Source organism: Cupressus sempervirens, chromosome 9, assembly GCF_028749045.1.
Source record: "Cupressus sempervirens isolate cs-2001-9-10 chromosome 9, ASM2874904v1, whole genome shotgun sequence".
In the NCBI taxonomy this organism is placed as follows: domain Eukaryota; kingdom Viridiplantae; phylum Streptophyta; class Pinopsida; order Cupressales; family Cupressaceae; genus Cupressus; species Cupressus sempervirens.
This window is the reverse complement of record NC_143126.1, coordinates 830,866,784-830,879,980: the sequence shown is the minus strand read 5'-3', so window position 1 is coordinate 830,879,980 and position 13,197 is coordinate 830,866,784. Positions and strand designations below refer to the sequence as shown.

The window sequence follows — 13,197 nt, the reverse complement described above, 5'->3', positions numbered from 1 at the left end:
ATGCCAATGAATTAGTACTCCACAAGGTATCATAATCTTTATAAAAATTCATCTCATTAACATTTTAAATATGCATGAAACATCATCAAATCATCATATTTCTTCCATATGCACAACATTATAAAATTTTGAACTTGAATTATTACATCATAATCCATATCAGGTACCATATCACCAAAACATCAATAATCATGCGAACATAAAAAATGAACAATATTAACATATCATCAAGGTCATAGAGTCAAACATGAAAGATAACATCGACCTAATAGTCTAGTCAAAAGATCTATCATGTCGATTAATCTAACCATATCGACTAACAATATATCATAATGCAACAAAACACATCTACTTAAGGTTGCAACATAGAGTCTAAGACAACCACAATAAAATGTATAAAATATCTTGGAATGTAGGTGGTCATAGGTCGAGGCATTACATCCCTCCACACTAGGAAAAGACATCGACTTGATGTCACACAAGCACAACAAAAATGAGCACAATAGAACATGTCAATAAAATAGTATGAAAAAAGTCTATGCAAAAAGATGCAGCAAGGATTGATTCATATCATCGGCATCCTCCCAAGTAGCACTGTTGATAGATAACTAGTCCCACTAGACCTTATACTGCAAAACTCCTACATCTCATACCGTAAAAGTGTGTTGATCAACGAGGCCGGTAGGTTGCACCAACATCACCCCGGATCCCGAACCTATAAAGTGCGCCATTCCAAGATGTGAGACACAGTAGGATGATATGGTTTAAGCAAAGACACATGAAAGACATTATAGATATGTGCTAGAGCTGGTGGTACAATAACTTGATAAGTGACAAGTTTGACAACTTCCAATACATCAAAAGGTCCCACATATCTTGATGCAAGCTTAGATAACTCATCCAAAGAGATAAAAATCTTATGCTTGGGCATATGCACAAATACCTTATCCCCCACATAAAATTGCCTAAAAGTATGATTCATGTTTTCATAACTCTACTTCATGTCAATTGCTTCCTTCAAGCAATCATGGATCAAAGTCATTTGTTCTTCCATTTCTCTTAGCACTTAGAACCAATCATAATTCGATCCTCTATGTTGTCTCAATTGATAGGTGTGGAACATTTGCGCCCATGTCGCAAACCCCACTAAGGATGTTGGCCCACTGCTAATGGTAACACCTACTTTGATGGGATGCATAAACATCTTATCGACTATTCAAATTAGACTGATAACTACTCATCGACTGAATGAGAGATCAATCCCATTGAAATTCCCTATTGTCCTTTGGATATATGCAAAACCTATATTAATGTGAAAATCCCATAAGAGGAACCTTCATTGTCATATCATGTATTTTTTTCCTCCTCCAATGACCATTGTTTCCTTGGTGAATATCATCGAGGAGGCCTATATGCTACTTTGTCGATGCTCATTGCTCCTCTTGGCTATAAATTTCACATGTTAATTCAGTATGACCTTCATTGATGACCCATGCTAGAAGAATATCTATTTCGACAAGACCTAAAGATGTCTTATCGAAACACTTCACCCATTAGAGTTACCCAAATTGTATATCACTAAGACATTCACCAATGCCACCAATCAGGGTAATAAGCCTCCCAGGACACTATTTTTACTTACTTCTAACCAGGTTTTGTTGCTTAGATGGATTTCATTGGTTATGTATAAGACATGTTACCCCAATGCTTCTTTTTAACGTGATGAACAATTTGAGTAGAATTTTGAGAAGAAAATGGCAGTCTTTCCTCAAAAATTACCCTTAGACTCCTGAAGAAATACTGTAAGTTTATTTTAGTGAAACATGAGAAATGTTTCACTAGAGTATCTATCTCAAAGAATTTCACTATTTAGCTATATATACTTGTTCGACTAGAACCTTATGACGAAAGTTCTAACTAAAGGTCAATGGTGACAACAAATCAACATGGACATTAATATTATCCCTAAAATTTCATGCATGAATCACTGAGCGTAAGTACTCAAAAGCCAAAGCCAAACAAATTGGTAACATGACAGAGTAAACCAAGGCAAGAAACAAAGACACACAAAATTAAACCTAAGAAACACAAAGAAAAACTAAAAGAACCAAAACCACAAATACCACATGAAGGTCGAGAAAGGACTCCAAGCAAGCACCAACGTAGCCAAGAGTATGAAGGAAGCAAGGATGCAAGCACATATGCAAACTCTAAGGAGACGTTGTATCACATCCCAAAGCACACCAACAAAACTCCTCCCCAAATTCTCAGTCATAAATACTATATTATTAGAAATATTAAATATGTCACCATACCCACTAAAACATCATCAATGAGTATATTCCCTCTCCAAATTATCAATACAAACAACATAGCCATTGCGTTTCAACAAAGCTACATAAGTAGGGGGGTCCAATACAATTTCTTTTTTATGAAAATGCTAACTAAAAGTCATTAATCTATTTGACATATACCAATAGCCACACACTTGTGGCCTTAGCAAAATTTGTAGACATTAGTTGAAGTTGAGTAACTTTATTAGTATCCATAGTGTATGTCCACCACTATTGATAAAAAAAATTATTAAAGGAAAATGCATTAGTTCTTAGAATAATTTGCATTAGATTAGTTGGAGGAATTTAGAAGTGGTTGGAGATCATAATCAATTATTATGACATATATAAGTAGGTATAAGACAACACATCTAAATGACACTTTTTATCCATACATACCTAATTATTTCACAATGCTCAACTTGACTATTAAGATAGATTTTATAAAAATATAATAAGTTATTTAAAAAAAACAAAACCAAATATTTCAATAAATCTAAAACTACCTCATTACAATAACGAATTCCCAATTTAAAGTACACAAAATGCTATAATACCCATGATAACCTTGACCTAATCTAATATTTACCAGTCATTCAGAAGTACATATATGAAACCACTAAAATACAGGCCGTGCAATATATATTGCAAGTCTAAACTTTTAAAATAAACTATACAATAAAACCACACCTACATTCTGGTGGCCCCATTGCGATTTACGCAATGTAACGGTAACGTACTCGGCTTTGAATTCGATCCCGACAGGGCGCTGGCAAGCCAGGTCAAATCACTGCGCTCTTCTTTACGATCTTCATCAACTTAAATAGCAGCATTTATTGCTTTGGTGCAGTTGTATCGACATTTATATTTTTGGGTATCGAAATCTATGGAAGCATAGCTTACACTCTGTAAATCAATGGCGACCTTGAGTCTCCTGTATCTGGTAGTATTAGTCCTTCCGGTTTTCATTCCTCTTATCCTTCTCGCTGTTTTGTGGTTCATAGCTCAACCACGGCCGATAAAGGTCCCTATCAAAGGCCGCCACGTGTTCATAACAGGAGGATCGAGCGGGATAGGCCTGGCTCTGGCCCATGCCGCTGCCAAAGAGGGCGCCAGGGTTTCGATCCTCGCACGCAATCAGGACAAGCTAGAGAAAGCCAGACAAGAAGTGTTGGATTCCACGGGGCAACAAATCAGCATTTTCAGCGCGGATGTGAGAGATTTTGAACAGGTGAAGGAAGCATTGGGGGAAGCAGGGCCCATAGACGTGCTGATTTGCAATCACGGCGTTTATACGCCGCAAGAATTGGATCTTCAGCCCCTGGAGACCATACAGGCCATGATGGACATCAATTTTATGGGAACTGTTCATCTGATTAAAGCTGCCCTTCCTCGCATGAAGGACAGGACGGATGGGCTGCCTTGTTCGATTGCTTTGATGTCTTCTCAGGCTGGCCAGGTACCATGCAAATTTCATGAAAACTCTCTCCATTTAGTCACTTTCGTACGAGGCTTTTTCGAACGAATATATCTAGATAGACATTCGATTAGAAATCGCTTAATATGTCACAAGTTGGCTAAGCCGTTGACAAGGAGACGGTATAAATGTTATGAGTTCCTTAGCCTTGAAAGAGTGGGTCATATATAATTGGGAACTACCCTTTACAACAGTAATTTTCTCGAAAACTTATTATAGTGGTTTCTACCAAGATGGCCCCCAATTCACTGACATCTCTCTCAACCCCTCACTTTTGGCCTTGACATCAGATATGACAAAGGAGCTTCTTATAGTTCCAGTTTGAGTTATAGATGTAGTGTGCTCCGTTCCAATATAGTTTATTGAGAGTCCAACATTACATACATGCAAACACAATTAGACAGTATGGAGTGACCTCTTGGCATCCTTTGCAGAAGTTCATATTTGATTACGCATAAATCTATCCGAAAGCTAGACCACACAAAACAAAACTTGCTTTGACTAGTATGCCTGGGAATAACCATTTGATTGGAAAACAAAACTTCTAATCATCATAGTATGCCTATGTATTTTGTGTAGATTAAAAACGAGCTGAGAAACATAATGAAAAACAACTACTAAAACATAAAAAATAAACAAGAAGAATAATCAAAGACACAAGACACAAGACACAAGACACAAGAAGTTATAGTGGTTCACCACAACTTGTGGCTACATCCACTCTCAACAGGGAATCCATTTCATTATTCGTCAATCACTATGCAATACATGACTATGCACATGTATTTATACAATTATATTGAGCTAGAGGACGAAATGAAGGGAATGCGAAGGGTCATGGGACAGTTGGGCTTCACAGTCCCAACAATCTCCCCCTTGAAGTCCAACCAACATAGCCATGCACTCTGAATCCCCTGTGTTCCATTTCTAAATTCACAGCAGTAACATGCCGGTCAAAGACCTGAGAATCGCCAAAATTTGTTCACAAACAGTACGAATTAGCCTTTGCCATGATAGACCTGAATCAAAAACCTCATCTTCTACAACATTCACATTCATTAGACTGTATTCGCCAATAAAACTTTCAGCTTGTGCAAAATGCACTCCATATGTTCCTGTTTTGTGGCTCCCCCTTAACAGAGTATCATAAAATAGATCAAGATCATTATCCACCATAAAATTTACCTCCATTGCTAAGGCCACGTGGAGTTGCATCACAAAACATATTGCCTTCACCAACTGTACCATGTGATGACAAACTACCAAATAATAGCAAGCATATATGCTTTTGTAGGTCTCAGCTAGAACATTACTGTTATTAACCCCTGCAACCTCTTTCATACTGACGTAGGCAATGTCCATTGTAACTCTTTTACCGACTTCTGTATTATGCTCCGTCAACTTGTCAGTTTCATCATAACTAATGCACCTACAGCCTTTTACAAGAGATGATAATCCTATTTTTATCTTCTCTGCACCCTGATTTTTACATCCAATCTGCAGGCGGTCCTCCAAAGTTATCACAATTATGGTATTTACAGAGCCACAGAGCTGCATGCAGCAGCAACCCACATATGTTACTAAATCCTTCCCTGGAACTGGCATCGCTTCCTCAACCCACCAGTCCTTGACCAGGGCTTTCTCTATGGCTGTGGGTAGGGGAAGGAAAAGCCACGAGTACTTTGGCCATCTATCTGGGCCTCATTACCTTAACAATTTTTATAACTGGTGCAAAAAACTCTTTAGCAGGTAACTGCGTCCCAATACCTGGGACTCTTGTTTCTTGTATTGGTCTCTTCCCAATAAACAACCACAGAAGGTATTGATCTCTTCCCCTCTGCGTTGGCTGCATGTTGAGGAGTAATGTTTTGTACCTCAGGAATCCCTTTTACCAGCCTCAGCTTTAAGGCAGATTCTTGTCCAGCTGCATGGTTAATTTCTAAACTAAACTTCTGTAACTCCTCTGAGTTGCACCATCGAGAACTTTCTCCAGCATCAACAAAGACAACATTAAGCAGATTCGATTGAGGAAAACGAGCCACAGATGTAGGCATAGTCTTAAGTAACGAACAAAATGGAATTAGGTTCACAGTACAAGCAGCAACAATCTTCCTGTGCTCAATATCAGTTAAATAACTTGGTATTGCAGTGCAACAATCTACAGTGTACATCTTAAAAATGGCTTTTGTTGTACATATTCGCTTGGATTTTATAATTGGCTGCTCGGAATCTCCATTTCCTTCTATTTTTCTCTCAAACTCACTGTCTTCTGTATCTAAACATAAATCAAACTTCTCACTTGCCAATTGCTTTTCAGATCTCATGCTACACTCTTTTGTAAAGTTTCTGCAAATTCTGTACTAAATAATTCAGACTTGTATAATATCCTTGGTAGCTGAAATGAACTTCTTAATATTCTAAGTATGGAGGAGTTGTCAACTTTTATTCTGAACTGAATGTTATTTATCTCTGCAATAAATTCGAATTGGTATTATTGCTTGAGGGAGCAGATTTGTAATTATTGTGTGTCCTCAAACTTCAATAATTCCTACCTTTAATACCATGACCAAAGGGCATGTCCCTCAAAGGGACATGACCCTCCTTAGGTTGGCTTATACTCCTCTCCAAAAATCGGTGACTTCAAGAAGATGACTAATCATAAACACAACTAACATAATATGTTAAGTTAGGCTTAACATTAACTTATCCTAAAAATCACCGCCCATCCTAGAGGTGTATGACATATATATAATGTCTTGAAATGATATTAAAGGAAGAAGACTAAGTGCGGTCTGCACTCTCAGACTAGCATATTATCACAGTTATAAACTTAACACTCCCTCTTAACTTGATAATCATACTGAGAGATAACATATCTAGCATCATCAATTACGATGAATAAGCATAGATTGATACTCTATATCTATTTGAATCTTCTTGAGCAAATGACATCATGGAATACATGATACTGAATCATATAACTATCTCGTGATATGACTTATCACTTATACTAGTGATGTCAGTATTGCATGTAATGCAATACACACAGGATAAAATCTGAAGAATGATTAAATTCTTCATTTGTCTGGGTTGGGACTCACAGGTACTGGTAACCCTATATCACAACTTGATCTTGAGTTAAGATCTACTAGAGAACAGGATAAAGTTTGAAGAATAAATTCTTCCTTTATCCAAGTTACGATTAATAGGCATAGAAATGCTTATTAGTCACAAATGATCTTGAACTTACCTAGATCTAATAGTAGTTCTATACTATTCAATACATTATCCGAGGGATTGTCATCTCTCATAATGTCTTTTATACAAGTATTCATTACTTCAGAGATCGTCATCTCTCATAGTGTCTTTTATACAAGTATTCATTACTTTAGAGATCAATTAATAGGCATAGAAATGCTTATTAGTCACAAATGACCTCGAACTTACCTAGATCTAATAGTAGTTCTATACTATTCAAAACATTATCTGAGGGATCATCATCTCTCATAATGTCTTTTATACAAGTATTCATCACTTCAGAGATCATCATCTCTCATAGTGTCTTTTATACAAGTATTCATTACTACAGAGATCGTTATCTCTTAAATAATGAATACATATGGTGGAGCCCATAATAGTCAATAGCCTGACAATAAAATTATTTCATTAATAATTTAAAGAATACAAATGAATTACAATTCAACCATACCAAGACTTTTTTTGAAGTGATCTATCTTCACTCTAGATAGAGGTTTGGTGAGTATGTCTGCTATTTGATTTGCAGTGCAAATGTATTCCAATTTTACAATATTCCTATCTACCATATTTTCTTACATAATGGTAAGGAATTTCGATACGCTTGGACCTGTCATGAAAAATTGGATTCACCGAAAGCTTGATGAAACTTTGATTATCACAATGAATAATCATAGGATTCATGGCTTGCCCAAATAATCCCACAATTAACTTCCTTAGCCAAACCGCTTCTCGAGAGGCCATTGCTGTTGCAATGTAATTGGGCTTCTATGGAGCTTTGAGCTATTGAAGACTGCTTTCTTCATATCCAAGATATCATTGCTGATCCTAAACTGAAACAACATCTTGAAGTACTTTTTCTGTCTTTAACACTTCCACCCCAATGTGAGTTAGGGAATCCATGTAAATCTAAGTCAACTTTCTCATATTTGAGCCCAAGATTAAGAGTGCCTTGTAAGTATCTCATAATGTGTTTAACTGCGACTTGGTGAATCTCCTTTGGCTCACACATAAACTGATTTAAGGCATTAACAACATAGCAAATATCAAGTCTTGTATTTACCAAGTACATAAGGGATCCAATCATCCGTCTGTAGAGAGTAGAATCTATGGAAGGTGATTCTGCTGCTGCTTCTTTAAGTTTATGTAGACTAGTCTCCATTGGAGATGACATAGACTTGCAATTCCACATTCGAAATCACTTCAAAATATTTGATGTATACTTCCTTTGATTAAGTATAATGCTGTAGAATTCTGTTGTACTTCCAGTCCTAAGAAGTAATGAAGGAGTCCTAAGTCGTTCATCTCAAATTCTCTAATTAGATCTTTCTTGCATTGATCTATGAGATGATCATCACCTGTTATTAGTAAATCATCAACATATAGTATCAGAATTACAATATCATTTTAATCTTTTTTATAATATAAATTTAGATCGGCTTCATTTTTGGAGAGTCCTAAGCCGGTGAGATACTTATTATTTCTTTCATACTAAGCCCTTGAAGCCTGCTTAAGCCAATAGAGAGCTTTCTTGAGCTTGCAAACGAAAACGGTAGGATCATGAGTTTCAAATCCTTTAGGTTCCTCCAAATATACTTCTTCTATAATCTTTCCATTTAGGAATGCTGTTTTTACATCCATCTGATGTACTTTCCATCCCTTCAATGCTGCAATTGCTAGGACTGCTCTTACAAAGGTATATCTGGCAACAAGAGCAAAAGCTTCTTCATAATTAATCCCTTCTTTTTGAGAGAATCCTCTAGTTACAAATATAGCTTTATATTTCTCAATGCTACTGTCAGTAGCATGCTTTATTTTAAATATCCACTTGGAAGAAACAACAGATTTTCTTTTAGGTCTTGGAACAATTTCACAAATATCATTCTTCATAATAGATTGGTATTCTTTTGCCATAGCTTCTTTCCAAGCTGTATGTTTAATAGCATTTGAAAGATTGGCTGGTTCTTATTTGGACAAATCATTCATGTTTGCTGTATAACTAGAAAATCTTTTAGGTCTTTGCTTTCTTTGACTGTTCCAGAAGGTGCAACAAACTCTTGTGCTTCCTCGATTGTTTGAATTGCCCAAAGTGGTCTTTTCTTTGAATTTTGAGTTTCTCCAAGATTTAGATTTTGAATTTCATCTTCAATTTCTTCTATGTTCTCCCTCTGAGACTCAGACTCAGACCTAGGTAAAGGAGAAAGAACCCAATGTTGTTTCAGAACTAGGTAAAGGAGAAGATTCTTCAGAACTTAGGGCTCTTTTGAATGTTAGATCTTCTTCAAAAATAACATCCCTACTAAGTTCAATACTTTCTTGTCCAGGTATGAAAACCCTATATGCTTTAGATGTTTCACTATACCCTACAAAGATATCTTTCTTCCCGGAGGGTTCTAACTTAGTTCTCTTTTCTTTTGGAACATGGATATATACGGGGCACCCAAAAATCCTAAAATACTTATATTGGGTTTAACCTTAGTAAAGGCTTTTTCAGGAGTTTTATCTCTAAGGTAAGAGTGAGGGCTTCTGTTTGGAATATAGACAGTAGTACAAGAGGCTTCTGCCCAAAGATAATATTCTAGATTTTTATCAAATATCATAGCTCTAGCAGCTTTTATAATTGTTCTATTCTTTCTTTCTGCTACCTTGTTTTGTTCTGGATTATAAGGAACGATGTACTCCCTCTTAATTCCTGTTTCTTTACAAAACCTTTTAAACAAATCAGAGGTGTATTCCCCTCCATTATCAGTTCTAAGAGTTTTAATTTTATGTCCAGATAAGTTTTTAGTTAATGTTTTGAATTATTTAAATCTCTTTAGGATTTCTTCTGATTCTTTGCATTTTAAGAAGTAAATCCATGTTTTCCTAGAGAAGTCATCTATGAACAAAATATAGTACTAGAATCCTCCAAGAGAAGGAACAGACATAGGTCTACATAAATCTAAATGAATTAAGGTCCACATAAATTTAAATGAATTAATTCCAAAACATTGTTGGTTTTTCTAGTGCTATCATGAAATGGACTTTTGGTGTTCTTACCCAGAGTGCACCTTTTGCATATGCTTGAGTGGTCTTTATTTAGTTTAGGTAAACGAGTAACCATCTTCTCCATAATTGAAAAGGTTTTGAAATTTAGATGTTCTAACCTTCTGTACCATATTTCATTTATGTTTGTAGCTTCATGAATTAAAGCTTGAATGGGTCGACTAGGTTTTGAATTTAATTCATACAAATACCCTTTTCTTTGACCAATCAACTTTGCTTTCTTAATTAAGGAGTTCTTTGCCCAGGTTATTACTTTACCGTCCATGAAAGCAACATTATGTCCATCATCTTCAAGTGTTGTAATCGAGATTAGATTTCTTTTTATTCCTGGTACGTAGAGTACTCCTTTGAGAAGAAGGGAATTTCCTGATTTTAGTTTCAAGTTGCAATTTCCAATTCTTTTGATAGAATGTGTTGAATTATCACCAATGGTGACTTCGCCATTAACCTTTTTTGATATAGAGTCTAGTGCTTCTTTGTATCTTGTTATATCTCTAGAAGATCCACTATCAATTACCCATGCTTTACTTGAGATTTCATTTGATAGTGATGAATACAATACATGATTCTCGGGATCATAGTTATCTTCTTCCTTGGTAACATTTGTTCAGTTTGCTTGTTGTTTAATAGGACAATTAGATCTGTAGTATCCAAACTTTTCACATCTTGAACACTTTATTTTGGATAGATCTTTCTTGGGTTTGCCATTCTTTTGATTTCCCCTTTTCTTCTTAAAATGCTTCTTTTTGTCCTTATAGGAGTTTGTATTAAGAACATGAAGTTCTTCTTCTTCTGTTTTCAATTTCCCTCCTTTTTTTAGTTTTCTAGATTCTTCTTGAAGACAATCTCCCTTAAGTCTGTTGAAGTCATGAAGTTTATCTTTGGCATTTATTTTTTGTGCAGAAGTTTCCCATGAATCTGGTAATCCATCTATAGCCATCAGTGTTAGTTCCATGTCACTAATAATGGTTCCTATATTTGATAGTTCATCTCTTATGCCGGCAACCCTTAGGAAGTAAGAATTCATTGATTCTCCTTTCTTTATTTGTATGTGATTTAGTTGCCTTTTCAGTGCGAGAACTCTAGTTGCATTGTTGACCTCATATGCATTTAGTAATGCATTCATCATATCAAATGTTGTCTGATTTTTTTTAGCATAGGTACAATATCATTCTTTACTCCATCTAATATGATCTGAATGGCTTTTCTATTTCCTTTACTCCATATAGTTTTATGAGCTTCAACATTAGGTTGTTTGGATGTTGAACCAACAAATTGTTTTCCATCATTTTCTTCAAGAATCATCATGATTCTGAATTTCCAGGCATCAAAGTGTTCTTTCCCATCAAACCTGTCCTCGGGTCTGATTATATATGCCATTGAAGATAGGAGAATGATGCTATATATAAGGTCTGATTACTTAAATTTGCAGAGCCTAGGTTCGACTACCAGAGCTCTAATACCATGTAAAGTTTCTGTAAATTTTGTACTAAATAATTCAGACTTGTATAATATCCTTGGTTGCTGAAAATGAACTTCTTAATATTCTGAAGTATGGAGGAGTTGTCAACTTTTATTCTGAATTGAATGTTATTTATCTCTGCAATAAATTTGAATTGGTATTATTGCTTGAGGGAGCAGACTTGTAATTATTGTGTGTCCTCAAATTGCAATAATTTCTATCTTTAATACCATGACCAAAGGGCATGTCCCTCAAAGGCAGATGACCCTCCCTAGGTCGGCTTATACTCCTCTCCAGAAATTTGCAACTTGAAGAAGATGACTAATCATAAACACAACTAACAAATATGTTAAGTTTAGTTTAACATTAACTTATACTAAAAATTGCCACCCATCTTAGAGGTGTATGACATATATAATGTCTTGAAATGATATTAAAGGAAGAAGACTAAGTGCAATCTGCACTCTCAGACCAGCATATTATCACAGTTATAAACTTAACATCTTTGGCCTCCTCTATCTCCAAAGTGGGCTTCGCAAATCTCAGGATGATCAATAGTTTGGACCTTTCGAGATTGTTCCACTGCAATTAATGCATTCCACTCTGCCTCTACTTTTTCAATCCGTAGCACCAAATCATCAGACTCTTCATTTTTTGGCATATCAAAAACTTCTAGATCTTTTACAACAGACATTTCATCTGCCTTTTCATCTTCTTCTATCAGGAACTTTGCATGCAGCATCCTATGAACTCTAGAAGCAAAATTAATTTTATCATTGAAGCTGAAACCAGAAGCAAGAGAAGCCATTTCAAAAATGGTCAATACCAGATCCTTTACAGACTTGCCTGTTTTGTCTGTCATTGCCCTCTTCTGCAATTCTTCCATGATGTTTTTCTTATTGTACGTATTGCCTATACATTCAAGAATTGCACTCAGCTGAAATTTGAGATCTTCAAAGTTTTCTTTTGGTTCAGATGTTGGCTTATTTTTCCAGCCATCCCACCAGTGCACATGGTGATTACTTTTGCTCTTTGCATGCAAAACCTCACTCTCTACTGAGTTTAAGTTCCCAAGAAATTCGTTGATAATGAAATCAACTTCATCTTCTTCCATCTGTGCTCAAGCCAATCTGGCTCTGATACCAATTGTAGATTCAAAATGAGCAGAGAAACATAATGAATAACAACTAAACTAAAACATAAAAAATAAACAAGAAGAATAATCAAAGACACAAGACACAAGACACAAGACACAAGACACAAGAAGTTATAGTGGTTCACCACAACTTGTGGCTACTTCCACTCTCAACAAGGAATCCATTTTATTATTCATCAATCAATATGCAATACATGACTATGCACATGTATTTATACAGTTATATTCAGCTAGAGTACGAAACGAAGGGAATGCGAAGGGTCATGGGACAGTTGGGCTTCACATTCCCAACATTTCGAACAATCTCTGGAGTGGCAGTCCAGAGTGACATCCTTTATTGTCATAGATTTCTCCTGAATTCTATCCTTGCATTACATCTTGAACCCAAGGCTAGCCATTTAAACATACTAGAATAAAAGGCAAGGTAGAGGTATCTAAGCCCTTTCTGTTTTTGGGTCAGTAGGAAATT

General features: G+C 35.8%; 1 protein-coding gene across 2 annotated transcripts in view; it reads left to right on the top strand.

Annotated features, from left to right (window-relative positions):
* The first annotated feature begins 3,185 nt into the window (after positions 1-3,185).
* The window catches only part of TSC10A (NAD(P)-binding Rossmann-fold superfamily protein), a 42,474-nt gene continuing 32,462 nt past the window's right edge, over positions 3,186-13,197 (top strand). For both annotated transcript variants that reach the window (XM_089802265.1, XM_089802264.1), the window contains exon 1: positions 3,186-3,792. In XM_089802265.1, the coding sequence (XP_089658391.1) occupies positions 3,250-3,792 (543 nt within the window). In that variant the 5' untranslated portion in view covers positions 3,186-3,249. The remainder of the gene's footprint in view (positions 3,793-13,197) is intronic.